This window comes from Chanodichthys erythropterus, chromosome 6 (assembly GCF_024489055.1).
Source record: "Chanodichthys erythropterus isolate Z2021 chromosome 6, ASM2448905v1, whole genome shotgun sequence".
Lineage (NCBI taxonomy): Eukaryota > Metazoa > Chordata > Actinopteri > Cypriniformes > Xenocyprididae > Chanodichthys > Chanodichthys erythropterus.
The window spans coordinates 9,454,760-9,480,927 of record NC_090226.1 but is presented as its reverse complement, the minus strand read 5'-3'; the positions used below and the strand labels follow the sequence as shown (position 1 = coordinate 9,480,927).

Here is a 26,168-nt window from a genome sequence, read left to right as displayed (position 1 = left end):
TGTTAAAGGTGATATGCGTGGGGTTGTGGACTGTATGTGCTGCTTGAAAGTTACTCAAACAAATACCGTCCCACACTGCCACCTTGAGGTGACTGCAGTGTGGCGGCCATTTTGGCTCCGCTGCAGTCAGTTATGGATTCCACCTCCATTCTGGCTCAAGTGTCTGATACAGTGTGCTGATTCAGGGTTAAGGTGGCGAGAATCTCCCCCTGCTCTCAGAGTTGGCATGACAGAGGGAGGATTCTCTTCTACTGCAGTGGGTTGTCCTAATCTATAAGTGTGACAAGTTTGAATCCTCAGTTATTGATTGGGGACAGGCCCAGAGTAAAGACCTGCCAAATACCTGGCAGGGGTTAGTGTATGAGAATGATTCAGCCAGAGTCAATACAGCAAAGAGCAGCAGACTCAGGTGTGTGTGGCAATTGTGAGCATGAGTTAATCGCTAATAAAGCAGCTAAATTTAATCAACAGATCAGTACATTTTGATTTTATTATAATATTTTTTATAATACTATATAATCCTGACTAAAAAATAAGTGTAAGTACGCAACAAATAGACTTTCTAGAGGATATAAATCAGACCTTCCAGTACTCACTATATAAATGCTGATCTTTTCTCAGATAATAAGCTTGTTTGTGAAATGAACAGATAGATATGATCTTATCTTAGAACTGTACACTACTTACGCTTAACAGATCTCTCAACAGCTTTCAAATGTTTTAAGGATTTTGTCTGGATTTTAAGACTGATTGACCCTTCGCTAATTCCTGCCTCTAACATTATTGGCAAAACCTGCCTTAGCAACTGTTGTTGACTGTGATAATTTTACCCAACATTTTACAAATATGCGAACAAACAAATATAGATGAATTTCATGAAAATCTCCGGTTCACTCCTGTGGGACCATGTGTAAAGCTTGTGTGAGCGGATAAATGTAGGCAGCGCTTGGCAAAGGGTCAATTATATGTTTATAGAATTTTTTGGGAATACATTACTTAAAGACACATTAAGCAGAGTTTCAATGACGATTGGAGGGGATGTTACATCACACAAAAGCAGTTGTTTCTTAATTACCAATTCAGGTGTATTTATCAATCTTGCAATAATTTTAATTAACATATGTGTAAAATGGTGTAAAATATTGCTTGGTGCATCTTTAATTTTGTTCGACTTGGTCTGTAGTTTGAACACAGGGGCTTTCAACTCTTTTAATCATTCGCTGGAGTTTTTTGTTTGGTCCTTTTTCTCTGTCTGTCTGTCTCTCATATTGATGTTGTTCCTCTGCCAAACCACTCCCAGTATCTTGTTTCTTTTTCTGTGTCTCTTTCTCTTTTTCCGTGTGTGTATTCCTCTCTTTTCTGTATCTTTCTCTCTTCCGCTGTCTGTCTCTGACCCTCTCTTATGTCTACGCCTTGGTGATCAACAGGAGCCTCTCTCGGTAAAGTCTCCCCTCCTTATTGTCGCACGGCTACCGTCCAGCTCACGCGATGGCTTCTCTCTCTTTCTTTCTTTTTCCCTTCCCGACCATCCCTCCTCCTCCCTTCTTCTTTGCTCATCCACTCTGGTTCTCTCCATTCCACTGCTTGTTTTATTCTGCCTTGACTAACATTGCTTATAACGGGACCATCTTTGGATCTAAATGTCTGAAAAACAAAGTTACAGAAGCACTTTTGAACAATGCTTATGGTACTGCACACCTTTCTCTGAGCACAGTCAGGAGCGAGTAATTGATTATCAGTAACCTGGATCTTTTCCAACGCTCTGACTCAATCAATCTGCCATGAGCTGGCTGGTCTTCAGCTGGGACTTGCCTGGAAGTTCATAGTTAAAGACAGCAGTCTTGGCCGCTTGATTGAAGAGTTCACCTCTGTTTGTGTTTGGGACCTGTGTAAATACTTAAAAAAATACCTCTGCCACATTCATAAGACTGAGCCTGGCTCAATAAGGATTCACACTTGATGGCTAACACTGTCTACACTGGGTGCAAGATCACTAATATTATCATTAACTAGACTAGTCTACTTTAGAAGCGCCAATAGTGGATTCAGTTAACGGACATGCTATGAATATTTTTAGTTATATATTTAAATAACTTAATCATTAACCCATTATTTAATTATATATATTTTTTAATTTATTTAATGTTTTATATATATATATATATATATATATATATATATATATATATATATATATATATATATATATATATATATATATATATATATATATATATATATATATATATATATATGCACATCAGTATTTTCACCCCCAAAAAAGGTTTTAAGCCAGTTATTTATATCTTTTGGTGTAGTGTGTCAATAGGAAATATCCGTTCACATTTACAAACATTCATTTTGCCATTAATTGTAATAATCCATTGAGATTTTTGAATACACAATAAGACTGACAACAGCCGGTGCTCCACATGAAGATCAGAGCTTACCATCATCAAATCCGTCTGTGATTACATGAAGAAACATATGAAACTGAGACAAACCAAATCCAGAAGAACTGTGACTGTGTCTCCAAGAGATTTTAAGAAACCTGCCTCCAAAGCTACCTGATAAATGATGCCCAAGTGTACCTGGACAAGAGCTGTTTTAAATGCAAAGTGTGGTCACACAAAACATTGTTTTGATTTAGTTAATACAAGTTAATTGATAAATAAAATCTATTTATAACAGTATTTTTTTTAAAAAAACATCCACAGCATTTTTACACAAGTGCCTAAAACTCTTCACAGTACTGTATCTTTGCAGGCAGGTTTCTTCAAGCATCTTAGAGACACGACCACAGTTCTCCTGGATTTAGTTTGTCTCAGTTTCATCTGTTTCTTCATGTAATCACAGACTGATTCAATGATGGTGAGGTCAGATCTCTGTGTGGAGCACCGGCTGTTGTCAGACTTATTGTGTATTCGAAAATCTCACTGGATTATTACAATTAATGGCAAAGTGAATTTTTGGAAATGTGAATGGATATTTCCTTTTGACACACTACAGCAAACAATATAAATAACTGGCTTAAAACCTTTTTTGGGGGGGGTGAAAATACTGACGTGCCTAAGACTTTTGCACAGTACTGGATATATATATATATATATATATAATGTATTCAGTAGCCCATGCAGTCAATTTTATTCCCCCTGATTTCTGTTAGCAATAAAGCATTATTTTATTTATTTTTTAACCTTGATCTTACAGCTAATTGATCTGTGTTTGTGAATATTTTAACATAACATAATCAACTTTGACACTTTCCAGTGCAGACAGACTTAAGCCGTTATAGCACTATTTAAGTTTCATGGTAAAAAATTCTTCAAAATGGCCAGCAGTTCTTGACATTTTTATTTTTTATTTTTAATCCAAATGTGCTTTGGTGGCAGGAAGTTTATTGACAGTTTTTCCTTTTGTTTCCTTATCGGTTTGAATGCAATGAAATGTCCTTGTAACTTGTCTTTGTCTCCTGGTTTGAGCTTCCTCAAGTTCTTCTAGGGACAAGATACAGTTGGACTCAAGTCCGCTAGCCTTCTGCATCTCAGTGAACCCTCAGTCTTGTCATGTTACCTACAATTAACACAAACAGCCTCCATATCCCAGACCTCCATTCCCTTGTCTTCTCTAACACAGCTAAAAACCAAAAAAAAGAAAGAAAGAGGTTTGGCTGGGCATTGCACCAAAAATGCCTGACAGTTTTGATACTTACTTGAATGTGTTATGCTTTTGGAATGTCCAGAGAAGGCAACAAGAAGACCGAAAACCATTGTTGGTTGTGAATCTGAAGGCCTGTGAAAACTTGCTTGAAGAAAAAAAAAAAAATTTGATAATAAGAATTCCACAACAAATTAGTCTACAACAAGATATATACTACAGTATTAACTGTTGCATGGTGATCTTATACATTACGAGCAAAATGGAGCAAAGAATGGTCTAGAAGTGAAATGTGATGGAGATAGATATAAAAGGTCTTTCATAATGTCCTTATCACTCTTTCTCATCATAGCATGTTGATGTCCTGTTGTGTGCCTCCACTCCACAGGGGGAGCAGTAAGGGGAAAGACATCAGTATCATCAAGTCTCTGAGGGTCCTAAGGGTGCTACGTCCACTCAAGACCATCAAACGTCTTCCCAAACTAAAAGTACTGTCAAAGCCGCACACATACGCCTTTTTTCCTCCATGTTTTCTTAGCTAAATTAGTGCACTAAACTAATTTCATTTGTCTTTTTCTCCCAGGCGGTGTTTGACTGTGTAGTAAACTCTCTGAAGAACGTTTTGAACATCCTCATTGTCTACATGCTGTTCATGTTCATCTTCGCTGTGGTGGCCGTGCAGCTCTTTAAGGGACGATTCTTCTACTGCACAGACGAGTCCAAAGAGTTCGCCCGTGATTGCAGGTAAGGAGAGATGACCTGCATTTAAAGATGATTTTGGTCAAACATCACAATTTCACATGCAACAGTTTTCCAAAAGTGACATGAATTTAGTGACATGTCCACAATAATACAATTAAGGCCCGTTCACACCAAGAACGATAACTTTATCTATAACTATATTAGCATCCACACCAACGCATGATAACAGTCTGTTTATTATAAACATGTGCTGTCATCTGCCACTATAAATGTTGGAGCTCTTTAAAGTTGGGTGGATTCTGATTGGTGTCTATGTTTCTGGAAAAAATCATTCTTAAAGTGGTTCCAACAATATTCACCCTCTGAGCCGTTACCTTTATAGTACCGTTATTGTTACCATCCTTGGTGTGAATGGGCCTCTATACTCAGCCATCATTGTGAAAAAAAGCCAGTTTGCTGAATTATTCATGTGTATTTGTGTTTCAGGGGCGAGTATTTGGTGTATGAGCGTGATAACGAGGTCAAATCGCAGAAGCGGGAGTGGAAGAAGTACGATTTTCACTACGACAACGTGCTTTGGGCCCTGCTAACTCTCTTTACTGTGTCCACTGGAGAGGGATGGCCGCAGTGAGTCGACATTCACTCACAAACAAGCACTTGTGTGTCATCTCTGGTGGCTTATTATCTCTCCTTTTGTGTAATCGCCTCTTCCTTTAATTTCTCTTTCAGGGTGTTGAAACATTCAGTGGACAGCACTTATGAGGACCAGGGCCCGAGCCCGGGGTACCGGATGGAAATGTCCATCTTTTACGTGGTGTACTTCGTTGTCTTCCCCTTCTTCTTCGTAAACATCTTTGTAGCTCTCATCATCATCACTTTCCAGGAGCAAGGAGACAAGATGATGGAGGACTACAGCCTCGAAAAGAATGAGGTACTTTATTCACACAAGTAAACCAAGCTAACATAACTAATTTTGACCAAAATTTGAGGCAACATCCTATATATTAGAGTTTTCCTATTCATGTATATAATACTTTAAATGTGTTTCATAAGCGTCTTATTTTAATTGAGCTGATCATATTTGTGACCAGTCACGGAAAGTAGGGACACAACTCGGTTCTGGGGCATTTTGAGTTATTCACAGATTCTGAAAGTGTAGTCTCCAAGCTTTCCAACGATGTGTGACACATGGAAATCTGATAATGTTTGGAGAAGTTGTGGCCATTTGAAGGTAGGCATTCAAGAAAGCTCTATAGGGAGAAAAACGCCTCTAAAGTTGCAGTTCTCGCCTGTTCTCACCTGCTGGGAGTGACAATAGGGCTCATTTACATCTCATTTAGATAAACCGTACCCCCTGTAAAGCTGCATGGACCGCATACTATTAATAATAAAGGTTAATGTGCATTATAAATGTCAGTAATTTATCTTTTTTGACTTTTATAAAAATGATTTAGAGGCTGAAATATGTGACTTTTTTTGTCAAAATTCTATTTGAACTTGTGCATTGTAGATTGTTGTAAGACACTCCTTTAAAATCTGCCCATCATTTTTAATGTTATTATTTTAATGTTTATGTAAAGAAAAAGTACATATTGATGCTAATTTTATTATTTATTTGCTGGTTTTACACATGAAACTTGGTGAATTTACTTTTTGAACAGGATTCTGTGATAACCGTGATCATTTTGGTCACTATAATCATGAAATGAAATGTTCTCAGCTGAGAAGCCTGTTAAAGAAGAATAGGCAATCCAGGAACTAACTGGACTAACAGAGGCCAGAGATCGCTAACTATGGCTATTCAAAACACTTTTCAAGACAATAAATACACGATTGAGACGATGAATGCATGTATTGACTGAATTTGCGTCTGAATAGTGCTCACTCCGTGGGCGTGGCCGCATTAGCGGATAATGAGCTGAATCACAGACTTCTGACATGGCTCTCTTTTCATACAGATTACATAAACACAGAATGTTTGTTTTCGATTTGACTTACACGATTTAAAACCTGACATTTCAACGTTTTTTCAGACACAAGTATAATTTTTTTATGATTAGTATTCACTAAGTTACAGTTCATTTTCTGAGAACTATCAGATTGGACTTCGTTCAGAGGGAGATGAGAGATCACGCATCATGTTAGTTTTCTTTATTTTACAAAAAGCACAACATTTTGTTTTTACTATGAGTGTACACAAATAAAAGAAGACATTCTATAGTTTCAATTGATATATTACTTATGTCTCTATGACAAAAAATGACGGAGTATTTTAAGTCTGTTTTGATGCAATGTGAAAAAAATCCTGCAAAATGCGCCGGCGCGTTACCCGACTCCAGAGAGGTAATGTCTTATTATGCCGCTTTCATCGTCGCTCAGATCGTCTTCAGAATCAGTGAGCGTTTGTTCATAAGCATCCGGCTTGTCGAAGAAGTACTTCAAAACATTTTCGGTGTAACGGCCACGGTTCTTCATTGAATTTTGATATCAGCTAGAGCCGGCCAGAGCGCTGCATAATAAGTAGCCACGCTTCCCAGTATGGAAATACACACAGACATGACACGCCCCTACTGCGTGCTAGAATCTCCGAAAAACAAGCCGATTTCAACCTCAAAATGTACGCTTTTAAATATACCAATACTGCTATCTCAAACACGGAAAGGCTTCTTCATGATCTCAACTAACAGATTCTGCAAAAAAACGAAAATCACCAATTTTGAAAAAAAAATGCTTCTTTCTCATTTTGCTCGAAAGTTGTGCTGCCGACTTGTGTCCCTGGTTTCCGTGACGGGTCACATTTGTGTGCACACATTTTCTATACTTAACCACATGCTAATGTAAAAAAAAATCAGCTATGAGCATTAGTCGGTTTTACTACTGCACAGTTTTACTTTTCAATTTGTCTTTCAACTGCAAAAAACATGCAACGTGATATGTCAGATGCTTCTTTCACTGTTTTCTGTTCTTCTGTGTCTTCTAGAGAGCCTGTATTGATTTTGCTATAAATGCCAAACCTCTAACGCGCCACATGCCTCAGAACAAGCAAAGCTTTCAGTACCGAATGTGGCAGTTTGTGGTGTCGCCTCCGTTTGAGTACAGTATCATGGCTCTCATTGCGCTCAACACAGTCGTCCTTATGATGAAGGTACAAACTTCTTCTTCCTCCCCTAGCATCAATAATGTCTGTGCATCCATCAGGGTCTGAATGTAATTTACTGTATCTTTCCAGTACCACGGGGCTTCCGACGCATATGATAAAGTCCTGAAGAACCTGAATATCGTGTTCACGACACTTTTCTTCATGGAGTGTGTTCTAAAAATTATTGCCTTTGGTGTCCAAGTAAGTCGCGCTGATTGCATTCATACATCCTGTTCTTCCTAGCATTACTCATCGCACAACCTAAAGATATCACCCATTATTAATTCATATATCCTGTTACTTATTTAGACCTGAGATATTTGTGAAACATGTTTTCTTCCCCTAACCCCTTTCAAAAAATGTGTTTGAAATGAAAAAACATCTAATGCACTTGTCTGCCTGTCTCCATGGTGACAGGCATTTGATTGGCTGCACTTCTTTAATAGTCTTGTCATTGCAGGATTGGGTAATACGGGTCCTCGCTCCCCGAGAACTCTGACATGATTGGTTAACACATGCTCTCCTTTTGTTTCTCTGCAGAATTATTTCAGAGACGCTTGGAATATTTTTGATTTTGTGTCCGTTATCGGCAGCATCACAGATATTTTAGTGACAGAGCTAGGGGTAAGTGCACTTTTAGACTCAAGATTGCATCTTGATTCATGTTGGAAATGAATGGACAGATGTGAATATATCCACTTGTACATAAATACTCATTTTAACCCCAGTAAATGCATCTCTTACAATCACTTCCCTTTCTTGCGACTGTAAAAAGTTGCATTCCCACACACATGAAGAAAATTTAAGTACTGAATACAGTGCTTCCCACAGGTTTGAAATATACTTGCAGTGGTAGCCGGGCGAAAAATCCTCCTATTACCCACGTCACAAAAATGGTCTACTACATGTGACAAACAAATAATGTGTGATTTTTAACAGTATTTTTATTTATTGAAATTAATTTTAATTCCATAGCATATTACATTTAATTACATACTAATATTATGCATTACTATGCATTGTAAATTATGCAAAATTTCAGCATTTAAATGCTTCTCCTTTTCCTATGGTAGCCTTGCTGTCATATAGTGTCTCTCTCAGTGAATGGGACACAGATTTTACTAGTAAAATGTATAAATTGAATAATAAATGTGTAAAATAATGTTCTTAGTCTTTTCTTCCTGTGGGGGAGACTACAATAATTTACTATGAATTCAATGGAAATCAAATTAAATACAATTTATTGTGCAACCAAAATACCAATAATGCCCAAAAGAAAAATTTTTGCATGTGACTTTTAATTATAAACAAGCCCGAAATACACATGTACTCTTATTTTGAAATGTCTGTACTATTGCAGGCTGATCCTTCAGATTCTTACAATCGTCTAAAACATTTTATATCTAGGCCATGAAGTAGACTTTGTAATAATTCATTAACTTGAGTTCATTAGCAATCGCTTGGCATAAATCTGCGCTTTTCATTGATTGAGAATCACACTGAAGCAATCTGAACATACAGAGTCTGAAGCGCTGTTGCGCGAGCTTGTAGAATGTGACTTTGCAAAATGCAGCACCCGTGGGAATGTCAGCGGGAGTAAACTGTTCTGATGCACACATAACGAGCAGGTACGAAACGACTAGTTATTCGATCGTGGATGGTTTCATTATCTTGCGCGGATATAAAAGTATAAGAGGATAAAAATAATAAAAGCAAAAATGTGTCTCCAAATATACTTGGGCGGCTGTTATTATACGTGGGCGGCCCGCCCAAGTAAAGTCTATGTGTGGGAAGCACTGGAATATATAGTATGTGTTTAGCACATCAACCTATTACACACTTTTTCATATTGTTTAATGAGGAAGGTTTAAATGCAACACTTCAAAATTACTTGTCAGCAAAATCTTAAAACTTTTGTCTACTTGAATATTTACCCGTTCAGTCTTCCACACCATGTGTTCGTGCTATTGCTAAGTGTTGTGTGTATTTGTACTGGGTTTTGTGTGTGAATGTCAGTGTTTGAGTGTGTATTTGTGCTGGTGTTGTTTCCTCTCTGTGCTTTTTGGGTGCTCTGCCTATAAAAACAAGACAGACACTTTACTTTGATGTGTTACACTGAAGTTTATGGGCTCTCCCAGTGGCCACACATTACACAATGTGGATTCTTATTCCAACTTTCCCCAGAGCAGTGTTATTTTAGTATTATTTATATACTTTTACAGTATTTATACATATTTTGAATTACGTTTTATATTTATATTTTCAGTTTAGTCATTTTTATATTTAAAAATTCATTTTTATATTGTAATATTTCTAGTTAACGGTATTCTTTATTTCAGTTTTAGGTTTAGTAAATGTTAGTACTTTTTAATTAACAAGAACAACACTACCCTGAATATCTTTATAGCTTTTTTGCATCTTTATGACATCTTTATAACGTTTTTAAAAATGCTTTTTAGGTCATAATAATCATTGCATTTTACAGTCCAGTACGGCCACTGGAACAGCCTTCATAGTGAATCAATGCCCACCTTATCTGTGTTTGATTAATCAGCCTGTTGACTGTATCCATAACGACTTATTCCTGTTTTATCTTTTTACATGCTTTCTTTGTTCCTCTGATTTGTTGGCGATAAACCCATCCAATCCAAAACAAACAAAAAATGCACTATGAAACTCTCATATCTTCCATCTCATATGTACCCATCCAAACCCCTCACACACTCACTGTACACATATGCATCCATCTACTGCAACAACACATAGAATTCGGTTGGTTTGTAATTTTCTCTCAGCTTCTATTGCATCCATTACCCAAAATGCCTCGCTCTTCCTTCCCTTCCTTCCTCAAAGCATGTGCTTCCAGTATGATAACCCCCAACCCTAAAGATGCTTGACAACTGGACAGCTGATCACATTAATGCTTATATACTCTATTAGCAATCAAAAAAGCTCATACAAAAGAATAGGACTGGGTGGTATGATGGTTAAAATGTGTTAGTTTACCATTTATAGATTGATAGATTTTTCCACACAGCTAAATAACTCTATTGTGATTATGTGTAGTATTATAATAATGATGTAAAATTACTCATACTCATACTGTCCACCCTGATAAAAAAAACAAAAACATATATGTATATTAAACCATATATGTGCCAATTTCTAGTAAATTAAAGCAACTTTACTGACATTAACAGAGATTTTTGAAGTTGATTTACCTAACCTAAATGGTTACACAGTGACCAATAAGAGCACTAGTTTTTGTTTTTGCTCATAAAAATGCCTTTACAGATAGCCACAGTCGTTGCCATATCATCACTGAATGCCATGCACTTTAGCAAAAGCTGCATGATGACTTTTCTTTCATTACTTTATGTCTTCCCTCGAAATTCCTCGAATTGTCCGCCTGTTCTGCACTACTGTAGTTCCTCTTCTGCATCTCACTCATTGAAATATGTGTATGCTGGAATGGGGGGGTGATCCTCAATAACCTGTCCACACAGTTGAGACTCTTTTAAAGATATTATTTATTGTACCAACTCTAAACGCAACTGGTTAAATGTATTTAAAATACCACACTGAAATTTTTATATTTTAAAGGTGCTCTATGTAAGTTTTTGACTTCCCTTAAAGCATAAAAATACCATAATGTTTGCAGATATTTATTAAACATGCTGAGTTAACACTCGTTTCTCTGAAAACCATTGCTACAGCCATTTATTTTACTTTGAAATTTGCGTCCCGCGTCGAAATTTCTGTTTTTGTTTTGGTCTGCGCAAGACCGTACATTGCTAATTTTCCCAATAGTATTTCGCCACCCCGGGTTGCCAGTCGGTGGAAAACACATGTGAATTGCAGCCATGGAAGCCAGCAAACAAACTGGGTCAGAGATCGCAGATTCTACCCGAGCTAAAAAGCCTCAGCATCCATCTAAAAATCTCTAAGAACGGGAGCATACTAAAACGTGATATCAACTAATTATAAATCAATAAATCAACTAATTATCTTACAGTGTAAGTCTCCTAACCTTCCAATGTCAATTGAACTCGCTCCTGTTGCGTGTCTTCAAACTGGCAACCCATTTGAGCGTCCAGTCTGAGGAGGAGGGGGCGGGGCAAACAATATTTTGAATTTAGACTGCAGTACCCATTTCAACCACTAGCTGTCATTCTTACATAAAGCACCTTTAAGTACTTCTAAAATGCCAAGAAAAGACAGTTGGCATGAACTGTGTGTGGATTGGACCATTGAGAATTACATGACCAACGCAGCCAATCCCCATTGGCTAGTGTTGTTGGTATTCTATTCCTTATGCCTGTATTTGCTAAGGCCTAATTACAGTGCATCGGGCTGCTTCCATACTGTGGCTTGCCTGTCTCAACAGATCAGTGCATTTGATTAAAAAAAGTTTATGCTTTAATATATGATTGGATGATGACTGTTACAGTTTAGTGATTGTATTTTTTTTGAGCCCCTCCTGAATTAATTTGATCATTATTAGTGATTTGTTTTTTGTCAATCCCATTAAGTTTATTTTATACATTACTTTTTTGTATATTTATGTACAGAATATTTGTATAATTTATGTATTATTTTAACCCACTATCTCCTTTTAAATTTTTCTTTTTTATTTTAATAACAAAAATTATTTGTTATCAAGTAAACTGATTGTGATTTTTTTTTTTTCTTCACTTTACTTCACATCTCTCTACTATACCTTCTATCTGTCTCTTTCACATGCTGTCTCTTTTACATTCTCCCATTTCTTCTGGAACTTTCTCCTCTGTTTCTACATATATCTCATTCTAATGTCCCCAGGATAGTTTCATTAACCTGAGTTTTCTGAGACTCTTCCGAGCAGCGCGTCTCATTAAGCTCTTGAGGCAGGGCGAGACAATTCGCATTCTGCTTTGGACCTTCGTTCAGTCATTTAAGGTATGGAAAAATCTACACTAATCCAAATCCATTGTGACTTAGTAACAAGACTTAAAGGGTTAGTTCACCCAAAAATGAAAATTCTGTCATTAATTACTCTCATGTCATTCCACACCTGTAAGACCTTCGTTCATCTTCGGAACACAAATTAATATATTTTTGATGAAATCCAATGGCTCAGTGAGACCTCTATTGACAGTAAGATAATTAATACTTTCAAATGCCCAGAAAGCTACTAAAGACATATTTAAAACATTTCATGTGACTATAGTGGTTCAACCTTAATGTTATGAAGTGACGAAAATACTTTTTGTGTGGCAAAAAACAAAATAACGACCTTATAAGTGATAAGCGATTTCAAAACACTGCTTCATGAAGCTTTGAAGCTTTACGAATCTTTTTTCGAATCAGTGGTTCGGAGCATGTATCAAATTTCCAAATTCACATGATTTCAGTAAACGAGGCTTCGTTACGTCATAAGTGTTTCGAAACGTTTTAAAATTTCAATGGTTCACGTGACTTTGGCAGTTTAAAACATGCTCCAAACCACTGATTCGAAACAAAAGATTCGTAAAGCTTCGAAGCTTCATGAAGCAGTGTTTCGAAATCGCCCATCACTAGATATTGTTGAATAAAGTCGTTATTTTGTTTTTTTTGGTGCACAAAAAGTATTCTCGTTGCTTCATAACATTAAGGTTCAACCACTGTAGTCACATGAACTGTTTTAAATATGTATTTTTTAAAATATGCATTTTAAAGTGTTAATTTTCTTGCTGTCAATGAAGGCCACACTGAGCCATCGGATTTTATCAAAAATATCTTAATTTGTGTTATGAAGATGAATGAAGGTCTTATGGGTGTGGAACGACATGAGGGTGAGTAATTAATGACAGAATTTTCATTTGTGGGGGAACTAACCCTTTGAGATATATGCAACCGATTTCACCGATAATCTTTACACCGATTATAATGCAAAATTTTATTCACTCTGAAGTCCCACCTTTCAGTTAAAAAAACTTGAGAAGTATTTCTATGCATATTACCTACATAGAAAAAACCTGCATGGAGGCATAACCAACTGACCTGCCTTAAAGGGACTTCTAAATTAGTTTAGATACCTTAATTAATTGTTTGTCATCTGAACATTTTAGAAATTGAGCTTATTTAATGAATTGAACATAAAAAAAATGCATGCAATACTGCAGAGATGCATTGTATTGATTGTAGAGCTGTAATACTTATTTTGAATTCTTATTGTCTTGTTGTAACTTTTATATAAAAGCATAGTGACAAATGCACTCAACCTATTTTACAGTGTGCACATCTATAAAAGTGTCTCATTTCTTCCTCCTTTCATGCTGTTTCTGTCTTTTTACAGGCTCTGCCATATGTGTGCCTGCTCATTGCAATTCTGTTCTTCATCTATGCCATCATTGGCATGCAGGTAACAGATGTTCTGTTTATAATGAGCTTTAACATCACTTTGGGTTTTAAAGAACTAAATAAAGACCAAATAAAACCAAAATATGCCATTAACACATTGATAAGTGGCATAAGGTTTCTGGAATATAACATCTGTGAACTTTGTGATATGTGCAGAAGTTTTATATTTGCTCTGTGATGCTTTAGTTGTTTGGGAACTTGAAGCTGGATGATGAAACTGCAGTCAACGATCACAACAACTTCAGAACCTTCATCATGGCCCTAATGCTCCTCTTCAGGTCCATCCTGTGTCTTTACCTGTGTTATTTTAGTAATGCTATTATAGTATTTATTAATATTTTGAATTAGCTTATTTTATGTTTTTTTTTTTCTTTTTTTTCATTTTCATTTTAGCTCATTTTATAGTGTTTTTTGGTAGGTGCTTTTTTCATATTTCTATTTAGCTTTCATTCATTTTTATTTTAGTACTTTTAGAACTTCGAATTAAACCTTTCTATTTTGTTATTCGGAACAAGAAACCAAAATCTTCAAACCTATATTTTTAACTTAGGTTTTAGTAATTTTGTTATCTGCTTTTGTCATTTTATTTTTTATATATTTCTCTATAGCTTTTTTTATTTTTATTTTCAGTTTTGTAATTTTAAGTTTTCTAAAGGTTTTCCTAATAATAGTATTTTATTTTATTTCAGTTAACGACAACTATTTTTAATATCATGTATGTGTGTGTTTTGGTAACAGGAGTGCCACTGGCGAGGCATGGCATGAGATCATGCTGGCATGTCTCGGAGGAAAGGATTGCGATGAAGAATCTGGGAACGAGGGACCAGAGTGCGGCAGCAACTTTGCCTATGCCTACTTTGTTTCTTTCATCTTCCTCTGTTCTTTCCTGGTGAGAACAACCTCCACTTGTTTCTTTACTTCTTCCTTTACCTTAATCCCACTTTTTAACATATCCCTTTTTCTGCATGCATCGTTTTTTTATTTTTTGCATCAATTTTTTTTGGCCTCTCTTTTTATGCGTTTAGATGCTGAATCTCTTCGTTGCTGTCATCATGGATAACTTTGAGTACTTGACCAGGGACTCCTCCATCCTGGGTCCACATCATTTGGATGAGTATGTCAGGATATGGGCAGAGTACGACCCAGCAGCCTGGTGAGTTGCAGGCACAGCTTTTTCTCTCAAACACATTTGCGTAACAAAAACACATTTTAAAGATACTCATTTTCTTTTAGACACACATGCAACCATCGATTTTTTTTTCTTTAAACTGTATAAATGTAAATCCTAAAATCAATTGCAACACCTAATAACAATTTTTAAAGAGAAACATGCTTACTGCAAGCTAACAAACACTGTAACATTCTAAAGATACTTTTATTATAGACATTTATTTGCACATTAACTTAAAAACTAACCATTCTTCTCCATAGCTCTTACGTCTTTCGTTACTGAAAACATCCTCAGAACGTCCCACAACACTGTCCGTGGTCACTCAAGATAAGGCCCTGTCACAGATAGTGGATCTCAAACTCTCAAAATGCCCGATGTTTGTCTTAATACCCCTCTTATCCCATCCTAGGGCTGATGTGAAAGTGATCACTGCAGTCTAATTTCATGTCACATTTGTAGATGAGCCCAATTGTACCAACCCCACAAACTCTGTCTTCCCAGTCAATAGTGTCTCCCACTTCCCCCCGTCCCAGTGCTTGCCTCATCCACAAGTGCTGTTCTGCAGGAGCTCATGGGAGATGGTCTGAATGTAGGGATTCCTTATCCAAGCTCTAGGATACCCTGTTAACCCTGTCGATAATACACCATACAAAGATGATTCAGCAAATGAAGATTTAAGGCAGGGTTCTCCAAACTCGGTCCTGGATGGTCACTGTCCTGCAGAGTTTAGCTCCAACTTGTCTCAACACACCTGCCTGGAAGTTTGTAGTATGCCTAATTAGACCTTAATTAGCTGGTTCAGGTGTGTTTAATTGGGATTGGAGCTAAACACTGCAGGACAGTGGCCCTCCAGAACTGAGTTTGAAGATGCCTGGTTTAAGGTTTGAACCAGGGCTGCGCCATTCAAGTTAATTTTTCTTTTAATTCCAGATCAATTGCTGAATTTTAATTGAATTTGATTTCAGGTACCAAACAAGATATAGAATTGCAATTTGAATTTGAATGTAATGTAGTAAAACTGAAATGACTCAAAATGGAAAGAAATTCATAACTATTTTTTAACTAGAAAACCAAGAAGACATTGAATGCTGGATTCAGAAAGCCCTATTTTAAAGTTTTTTATGTTTTTGTATATATATTTTTTTTATTAAAAAGCCCTCAAGTTTGAAGGTTTGTAGGCCTGATGGATGGATGGATGGATGGATGGATGGATGGATGGATGGATGGATGGATGGATGGATGGATGGATGGATGGATGGATGGATGGATTGGATGGATGGATGGATGGATTCCTCTTCCTGTCATTCCAATTCAAATTCAAATTCAGCTCTGTGTAGTTTAGAATACGTTCAATTCAAATTCAAAAATTCATAAACTGAAAGGGAACCAATTCTTCAAGGATGTATTTTGCACAATTCTGATTTGAACAAATGCTTTCAGTATTCAGAAAGAAAGCTGCATTTTTACTACAGTATCATTTTAAATCTAATTGTAAAAATCACTTTTTTATATATGCAAACATTTCAGAGTGCAACAAAGTGTAGATTTTAATAATTGTTTCAAGGAAAAATCTGCTCAAGAAGAAAAACGAATATGTGTAGAAGAACCACAGCAAGAATCCGAGGAAGTAATTTAAAAAAAAATAAAAAATAAAATATATATATATATGTATATAAGCAAAAGAGAGTTAAACGTGAGACCCTGTGCATGGCAGATTCTGACTTCACAATGACTTAATTCTCCCATCTTTATGGCTCAGGTGTGCATGGCAAACATCTTCACAGACAAGCTGTCGCAGCTTATTTCTGTACTTGCCACTGCATACAAATGTTCACAAAATACACCTCATGTATTTTGCCTGGTAAAGCCCACGTAGCTGTCACTGTATGCAGTTCAATTAAGTCATTGGACTCGCCAAGATGAGAGAGCCTCTCATGTGCACGGTCATATCTGTGGATTCGTTTACTCTGCACCGTGATTGGGGGAGGATTCAGAACAGCACTAAAGATCATTCAAGAACAGCTTTACCAATTTTTTGTTGTTGTTGTTTTCTCAAAATTTGATCTGGTGATTTCACTCCCATGCATAGCTGGGGGTTATTGCACTGGATTTTGATATGCATTGAAATCTCGGCTACAGTAACCCTCACATGCATGTTTAAATTGATCCATTTAAGACAATGGCCCCTTTTCACATTTCCAGGTTTGCATTATTAAAGTAAACTAAATGTCGTTAGAGGTAAATGGGCATTTATTTATAATGGCTATAGCATGAATCTATGCTTTTTATTTGTTTAGTTTATAATATTTTTATATTTATTTCATTTGGTTTGATATATATTTATATATCGCTTAAAATCGGTTGGGCTGTCCTTCGAATGATCTGGTTTTCTATTGGTTTGAGGCAGTGGAACAACTTCACTGGGTTTGGTCTGTGATTTGTCAATGGATATGTGTGCTTTTATTCTCTTGTTCTTTGTGCTCCTCTTCTTGTTTCACAATTTTCTTCTTCTTCTTCTTCTTCTAACTCCTCTTTGGCTCTCTGGCTCTCTTTTTTCTCTTTCTTCCTGTGTGTGCCCCCTCTCTAACCTCCCTGTATTCTTCTTGCAGCGGGCGCATTCATTATAAGGATATGTACAGTTTATTGCGGGTTATCGACCCCCCGCTGGGCTTAGGCAAGAAATGTCCTCATAGGGTGGCCTGCAAGGTTTGGAACCTACTAAACAAAAAACTTAAGCACCTGCTCGCATTGAAGACTGGAATGAATGTTGCTTTTCTTTTTTTCAGTTTTCTTCTTTTTTTCAGTTTTTTTTACTCTTCTCCACAGTTTTTCTTCTTTTCTTGAAATTCATTTTTGTTATTTTCTTCGCCATCTCTATATGCATTCTGATATGACAAATGAGAATGTGCAGGACAATGCAGACACCTTTTTAGAAGCATGACGTGCACTGCCATCGACAGCCAAGTCTGTATGAATCTCTCTGTGGAATGAATCACTCTTAACAGCCAAAAAAAAAAAAAAAAAAAACGAAAAAAAAAAAAAAAAACACGAATGAACGAATCAGTCATTTTGTTATTTTTTTTCTTTCTGCTTGCTGTTGAACCATGCCTTGGCAAACTGGGTGTAACAGTGTGCATTGTTCTTGTTTGGGGACGAAGTGAGGGTTGGGGATCAGAGGACTGCATTGACGTGACTGCCATAGTTCACCACCAAGCAGCGGAGCTTTTCTTTGCCTGTTTGAAGCCCCACTGCAGTTCTATGGGACCATCCCACGATCGCATAGAACAGTGTTTTTACTAGGACTAAAAACCAGCTTCCCCTCCTCCTGTTTAACCTCCAGCCAATCAAGAGCTCTCACGCTCTCAAAACCCCGCCCCTCGCCCAGACCAAAAAAATAACCTATGTGTCTTTGTTTTTCTTTCTTGCCGTTCTTATTTCCTCCTCCTTTCTCCTTTTTTTGGTTTAAATCCCACCATCCTCCGGTTTGTCCCCCTCCATTGTTTCTCTTCTTGTCCATTTGTTTTATTCGTCCTTCGTCGTCCTCCTATTTTTCCCCCCGTTTCATTTTTGGGGGTCTCACCCCTCCCCTCCCACCCCACTCCCCCTTACAGCGGCAGGATCAGTTACACTGATATGTATGAGATGCTCAGGCACATGTGTCCTCCGCTAGGCCTGGGGAAGAGGTGCCCAGCTCGGGTCGCCTACAAGGTTAGCGGCAGCAGCCCGCCGTGGGTGCGCCACAGCCAATCAAAGCTGTCCGTTTTTTTTTTCTGTTAGTGTTGGTGTTGGTGAGCTGCTGTATCTTTCTTTTTATATTGTGGGGTACCGGTGAAAGGGTTAGCCAGCTGAGACACACATACACGTACGCACACATCCACTGGAGAGCGGGAACGGAGGGTACCTTGTCAGCCCTTCTGCACCGTACTCAAATGCTCACTCACCCACATGCAGATGCAAATGATTTTGTTGCAAAACAGCAACTGTTAACTTTTATTTTCACAGTCTTATTGTTAGAGATGATAAGTTTATTAAATTGGTTAAAATCAACATGAAATCAAAATAGACCCTATTTAGTCTCTTAATACACTTACCAGGTCTTATTCATTGGTGGAATATTATTCCGAACAGAAAAAAGTTTTTCTTCATAATTTTTCATCAAACGTCAATTAGTAGTTCCGCCTCTGCAACTACTCAAATAAAATCAAGTCGCCTCCAACTTTTGAATATCCAGTTTCGCTCGTGAATATCACATTACAGAAGTAAAATGGGTTTCGAATGCCATTTCATGTTGATTTTAGCTAGAAAACAAAGAATCTTGTATTATTTTCACATGATGTTTTCCATGTTCATTACAAAAATAGAGCCTGATTTAACTTTAAATACAAATATGAAGCATATAGACAGAAATATATACATGTTTCACTGTGTGCGTGTACAGAAGGACTGGGAAGGATCGTGTGCCTTTGGTCCTCTGGGTCTCTCCCTCCAGTGGATGAGTATATTTTCCATGATTTCGGCAGATGACACTTTCGTAGGTTCAGCTAGTGTGATCACATAGCTTTAGGAGTCTTTAGACCAACTTTATCCTTTTGATTTTTTTCAGCAAATCCACTAGAATCACAGATAAGCTTTCCCACCTGTCCTTCGTTTGATTGTCAATGCAGTTCTGACCTGTTTCCGTTCCCCTCTCTCTTTCTCTCTTACTGTCTCTCGCTCTATCTTTCTTTTTCCCCATATTCCTCCAATTTGTATTTTCATCCACTACATCTCTGCATCCTTTCTTTCTCCTGCTTTCTCTTTAACCTCCTGTTTCCTTCTCTCTTTCTCTCATTTCTTCACTTTTAGTCAGCATGCTTCTTAATTATGCAAATAGTAATAATCTGAATGCATCCTTATGTGACAGTTACATCCAGCCATTTTACATGTCATAACATGTTCATTATGTAAAGGCTATGGACCTTAGTCAGAGAAGATGGTGTGTTTAGTTTGAGGTGAATAAAATCAGAGCCGTGCTGTCAGTTTTTTCATACAAAATATTATTTGTCACTGTCGTTTTGCAGGTAGAGACTGTAATCAATATCCCATGATGTATATCTGCGTAGTCTTTTTTTCAATACAATTCAAAAGTGATGATTTGTTCTTACATCATTCACTATTCACTACATTGTGAATGTCATATACACTACTGTTCAAAAGTGTGAGATTGGTAAGATTTTCTCTTATATGCACCAAGGCTGCATTTATTTGATTCAAAATATAATAAAAACAATAATATTGTGAAATATTATTACAATTTAAAATAGCTGTTTTATTTTTATATATTTTAAACTATATTGAAATATGAATTTCCAGTATTAAGTTTCACAAGATCCTTCATAGATCATTCTTATCAATGCTGAAAACAATGTTGTGCTGCTAAATATTTTTTGCTGCTAAACATTTTTTTCAGTTTTTGCTAAATAGAAAAGTATTTGAAATAGAATGCATCATATATATATATATATATATATATATATATATATATATATATATATATATATATATATATATGTGTGTATATATACATACACACACACACATTCCCCTCATAGTATAAATTAAATAACATATTATTTTTTTATAAATATTACTATTATTTTTTTTTTATAAAAACCTTACTGACCCTATTGAACAGTAGTGATTTTGAGGATAGAGTGAACAAAAAATAATTTATTGTGAAAATATTACAGAGAATGCACACATTTCTGAGGAAAAAACTACTTGATATCTCATGTGAACATTCAGTCAGAGATTGCAAACATAATTTTTCATGTGTTTTCTTGCTGTTTAAATTACAAACATTTTTGCAAGTAATGTTTTCTGGAGTTACGATATTTGGACAGGCAGTACTTCCACCTTTATAATTTACCTCTATTTATAATTGGCGTCTGCACTGACTAAGATCCACTGAACGGACTTCCTTGATGCCAGCATGGACCGTTACAATGTGGTAGAGATTTTGTGAAGTACAATTTAATTACAAGCTCACAAAGCTTTACTGAGGCTCCCTTCACTCCAACCTCTTCCTCTCACTTTCCTCACTCTCTTATTTCCCCTCATCTCAAACAAACAACATTCTTCTTTTTTGCTCTCTTTCTGCTCTCAGACTTTCTCTCTATCCATTGCCAAGCACACCACTCCCCCCCTTCTCATTATTTTTATATGTGGTGCATATCTCATAGCTTTCCAGTCTGAAGTGAACTAACCTCTATATACCTGTTGTCCCTAATCCAGTCCTACACCTCTCGGTGTACAAAACAGCCATTTTTCCTCTTTAACTCTGTAGGGAATGCCACCCTTTATCTGACCTTAAAAAACTGCACCCGTTTTGCATTGAGAGATCAGTAAAAAAGAAAAAAATAATGCAAAATATCACTTAACCCTATGAGAAATCACCCAATAAAAGATGATAAACAAACCCAAAAATACAAGTGGTCAATAAAAGATGAAATGATACTCTCTGTGCGCGGCTGCACTGCTCTTGTTCTGTGAGGGGTGGGGAGGGAGGAGGGGGGTGCATGCACTGCATGCTGCATGGAGTAGGGGTTGATGTTCGGGTGGGCCGGGACCGTTGGGGAGGGCAGGTCGCCACTGGACTCCAATTAGGAGTCGTGCTGCATTGCATGCGCTTCTGCATGGCCACCACTGGAACGTGGCTCGTGCTTGTTGGTATCTACACCTCCAAGGGACGACGGACTGGTCTGAAATGGGCACATGCGTATACACAGGCTCACACATGCTCACTTTCTCACAATAATGCCATGTTGTGTGCTTGTGTGTTCCAATTCCATGAAGGTACATCCAATGCATGGAAACAGGCATCTAAAAACTGCTGTTTTTAGGTGCCCTTTCATTCATTGGTTTATCCAAAATAAATGACCTCCAACAGGTAGGGGGAGCTCTTTAGCAGTAGCCTTTTGAAATAAATGTCAAATTTAGCTGATATTTGTGTCCTCAGCCTTTGCCAGCTGATTTAGGGTCGGTAACTTACTGTTAATTGCATTAAAAGTACTTTAAAATGTATACATTTGCATTAGATACAGTATATCAAATCAAGTGGCATTCGCTTATGTGAGTGATATTTATGCCTGATCTGAGATCAGTTTTCACAGGCAGAGGAACACTGAGGAACTTCATCCCAAGTGATACTGCTCCTGTTATCTGTGAGGGCTCCAATTAAGTCATTTAATTGATTTGTATGTACTGTATATGTTCTATAAGATGTGTGAATGGTTCATTCACACATTACAAGGTTGCAGGATGTGTATTATTTGTCAGTCTAAGAAAACCGCTCTCACAGATGTCAACGAAATCTTCCTTTTTTGTGTGCTTGTATGAGTATCACCTGAAAATAAATTGCATGATGCATGGTTTGTACACAACCACTGCATCAAAAGAAAGTCAAAACTACAATCAAATGATCTATTTAACAACTTGATCTACTGAAATTTGTGTGGCTAGTAGTTTATTCTTTGGCTACAGACTGCTGAGCTCCCCAAGCCTTTTATTAGTCCACCAAAGCTTCTGATTGGAGGTTTAACTTACACAGCCCTGCCCTCATCCCCTCTGATTGGCTCTCCACAGAGACTGCTACGTATGGATCTACCTGTTGCTGATGACAACACGGTGCATTTCAACTCTACTCTGATGGCTTTGATACGCACAGCTCTGGACATCAAAATCGCCAAGGGTACAAAACGACATTCCTCTTTCTTTTCTACTTCCTATCTTTCATTTTATTAATTTATTTGAATATTTTGTTTATCTTTACATACGTGTGTATGTTCCCTGCCCTGACATCGCTCGCTTTCAGGAGGCGCAGACAAACACCAGATGGACGCAGAGCTCCGTAAGGAAATGATGGCGATTTGGCCAAATCTCTCCCAGAAGAACTTGGATCTGCTGGTAACGCCACACAAGTGTAAGTTGCAGATGGGTTTGTAGAGAAAAAACAACTAATCAAAGATCACTAATTCATCAGAGGACAGCTTCTCTCAGCCCACACCGCTCAGCACCCTCTGATCAGGCAACAATCTCACACATTTTCTCCCATCCCCACATGATAAACCAATATCTTACGTTGTTAATTAGATGAGAAATACCATGCTTTACCATATCAATTCTATTTAAAACCATCCTTCTTCCTAGCTAGATTTATTGCTCATAAAGCCTTGTTTCTTTCAAGTACTCAAACTACTCAAGTTTGAGTTGGAGTATTTAAAATAGTATACATCCCTTTTGCTATCCTCATTTAGACCTACATATTGTCATTCCACTCCTGCACCACATATCCTCTCCTCTTTCCTTTTCTCCCTCTTCTTTTCTCCTATCTCCTGTCTTCATTGCCTGTTATCAGGGGGTGCCTCGCTATAGACGGATCCTCTATAGAAGTCTTTTCACTCCAGCACGTGTAAAGCACAAAGCTGGGCTTAACCTCCAAACCACAGAGCCTCAAAAACTAGCCCGAGTTATTACCTCATATCTGAGGGTGTTAAAAGATGTTAACCTTGAAATGATGACCAGAATATATGAAAATCTGTTTATATAATCTATGGAAAGTAGCTAATAAACAAGTTGCCTGGAAATACTTTTGAATGCTTTCCTTTAGCATGGTTTCTTTTTAATTTTGAAATTTTAGCATGTTTGAAAGTTTATTTTTAGAGTTTATTGTCAGTCCTTTGGGTGTTTCATGCCATTTCACTATGAAGTTGTTTTACCAAGAAAATGTTTGATGTGAAGGGATTGCTTTTTTGTCATTTATGGCAGCTCAAATTTTTTTCAAATTTATATGTTCTATGTCTAATTCAAACTCTGGATGCCGCTGCAGAGTTTTGATGAAAAATTTGAGCTCCTCGCAAAATATTGTAATCTTAAGGTACTGTTATTGTTGCCTCATTGATGGCATCTATTCATAGTGAAATGGCTCTTGAGTCCCTGTAGGAGTGTAATACAGCCTAGAAATGTGAAGCAATAAAAGGTCCTTGAGTAAAATGAGAGGTTCTTTAAAATTAATGAGGATCTGACTGTGAAAAGACTATCAGCTCTGTGGTGTTTTGTATTTGTCTAGTGTCTATTGTGTATAATGTATATTGTGTGTGTATATATATATGAAATTGTATATACACTAGCCCCAAAAAGTGTAAGGACTCTGTTAAGCCACACTGAACAGGTAAGAAATTCATTGCATTTGATAACAGAGCAAAACATTTCACAAAAAGTAAAATTGGAAATTAGTTCTGAGAAAATCATTTGATTGCAAATACCACTTGGTTTGATATTTTGTTGTTAATGCAGTGACATTCATACATGTTTAGCTGTGACTCAAGTGTCTTATTGTTTTTTGGGGCCACTGTATTTGTGTAAGTTGTCTTGTAATTTGTTGTATACCTGTTGTCCAGATTCTCAGACCTAGATCAAGACTCGTTCTGGACTGTAAAGAACTTCTATTGGTTCATTCCCATTGAGGTTCCTTATGAGGTCATGACTGAGTTTTGTCTGGGTCTGACAGACTAGACCTTAGTGTTTGTGGCATGCCTTGTCTCCAACTCCCATTCCCCTCTCGGCTCAGGGTCCCATTCCACCCCGGTCTAATTGTGCAGGTTAACTTTTTCATCCTCTCAGCAGCGACAGACCTGACAGTGGGCAAGATCTACGCCGCCATGATGATAATGGAGTACTACCGGCAGAGCAAGGCCAAAAAGCTGCAGGCGCTTCGTGAGGAGCAGGTACCGCTTCAGACAAACAAATGCCAAGTCTGCTCTGCTTTCTCTACTTTTTGCAACTCTTCTCTCAACAAATAAATCATGTAGTTTATTTAGCCAAGTTTGCAGTTGATTAACTTTAGTAATTAACATTGCAGAGGTAACTTCCTCATTTTGCTAATCAACATTGGAAATTTTAATTCCTGCCTGTCCACACAACTATATTAAATTTGGCTACTTTCTCACTTATTGGCTATATATGATATAAGTTCTAATTTTTAGTAAGCATTGCAGTTTTTTAGGCATATTTTGGAAACTTTATTTGCATCTTGGTGCTTCCATACAGCATTTTATGTGATGCTTTAAATATGCATAAAAATACTTGGTTGAAAACCGTTCACGGATAGGCAGCTGCCTGCAGTTTTATACACAGCCCATGCCTCCTTCACTTTACTTTAAGCTAAAATTATCCCTTATTTGATATGTACACATTAAAAAGTTTGGGTTGTTAAGATTTTATTATTATTATTATTATTGAAAGAAGTCTCTTATACTCACCAAGGTCAATTTATTTGACCAAAACTACAGTAAAAACAGGAATATTATGAAATATTATTACAATTTAAAATAACTGTGTTTTACTGAAATATAATTTAAAATGTTATTATTCCTGTGATTGCAAAGCTTTCAGCTGCCATTACTCTAGTCTTCAGTGTCACATGATTCTTCAGAAATCATTCTAATATGCTGATTTGCTTCTCAAGAAACATTTCTTATAATTATCAATGTTGAAAACAGTTGTGCTGCTTAAACTTTTAGTTGAAACCGTGATACATTTTTTCTGAATTCTTAGATATATAGGAAGTTCAAAAGTTTATTTGAAATAAAAAAAATATTTTGTAACATTAGAAGTGTTTTATTTAAAGGATTAGTCCACTTTTAAATAAACTTTTCCTGATAATTTACTCACACCCATGTCATCCAAGATATCCATGTCTTTCTTTCTTCAGTCAAAAAGAAACATTCCAGGATTATTCTCCTTATAATGGACTTCAATGGGCACCAAACAGTTGAAGGTCATAATTAGTTTCAGTGCAGCTTCAAATTGTTCAACATGATCCCAGATGAGAAATAAGGGACTTATCTAGTGAAACCATCGCTCATTTTCTGAAAAAAAATTAAAATTATATACGTTTTAACCTTAAATGCTCATCTTGAACTAGCTCTCTTCTTCTTCTTCTCCTCTATTAGAATTCCAGCAGTGTAGACACTGCTAAGATTAATACTGCCCTCCAAAGACCAAAGTTTGAACTAATTGTTATATACTTGCAGTAGCATATTTTATATGACAATTTAGTTCAAACTTTGACCTGTGGAG

General features: G+C 36.9%; 1 protein-coding gene across 1 annotated transcript in view; it reads left to right on the top strand.

Annotated features, from left to right (window-relative positions):
* The window catches only part of cacna1ab (calcium channel, voltage-dependent, P/Q type, alpha 1A subunit, b), a 149,966-nt gene that overhangs the window by 103,845 nt on the left and 19,953 nt on the right, over positions 1-26,168 (top strand). The window contains exons 28-43 of the mRNA XM_067388832.1: positions 4,046-4,145; positions 4,241-4,401; positions 4,846-4,986; positions 5,089-5,290; positions 7,340-7,504; positions 7,589-7,699; positions 8,039-8,122; positions 12,320-12,436; positions 13,815-13,880; positions 14,066-14,157; positions 14,618-14,768; positions 14,905-15,032; positions 17,660-17,756; positions 22,674-22,779; positions 22,903-23,010; positions 24,714-24,814. Of these exons, the coding sequence (XP_067244933.1) occupies positions 4,046-4,145; positions 4,241-4,401; positions 4,846-4,986; positions 5,089-5,290; positions 7,340-7,504; positions 7,589-7,699; positions 8,039-8,122; positions 12,320-12,436; positions 13,815-13,880; positions 14,066-14,157; positions 14,618-14,768; positions 14,905-15,032; positions 17,660-17,756; positions 22,674-22,779; positions 22,903-23,010; positions 24,714-24,814 (1,930 nt within the window). The remainder of the gene's footprint in view (positions 1-4,045; positions 4,146-4,240; positions 4,402-4,845; positions 4,987-5,088; positions 5,291-7,339; positions 7,505-7,588; positions 7,700-8,038; positions 8,123-12,319; positions 12,437-13,814; positions 13,881-14,065; positions 14,158-14,617; positions 14,769-14,904; positions 15,033-17,659; positions 17,757-22,673; positions 22,780-22,902; positions 23,011-24,713; positions 24,815-26,168) is intronic.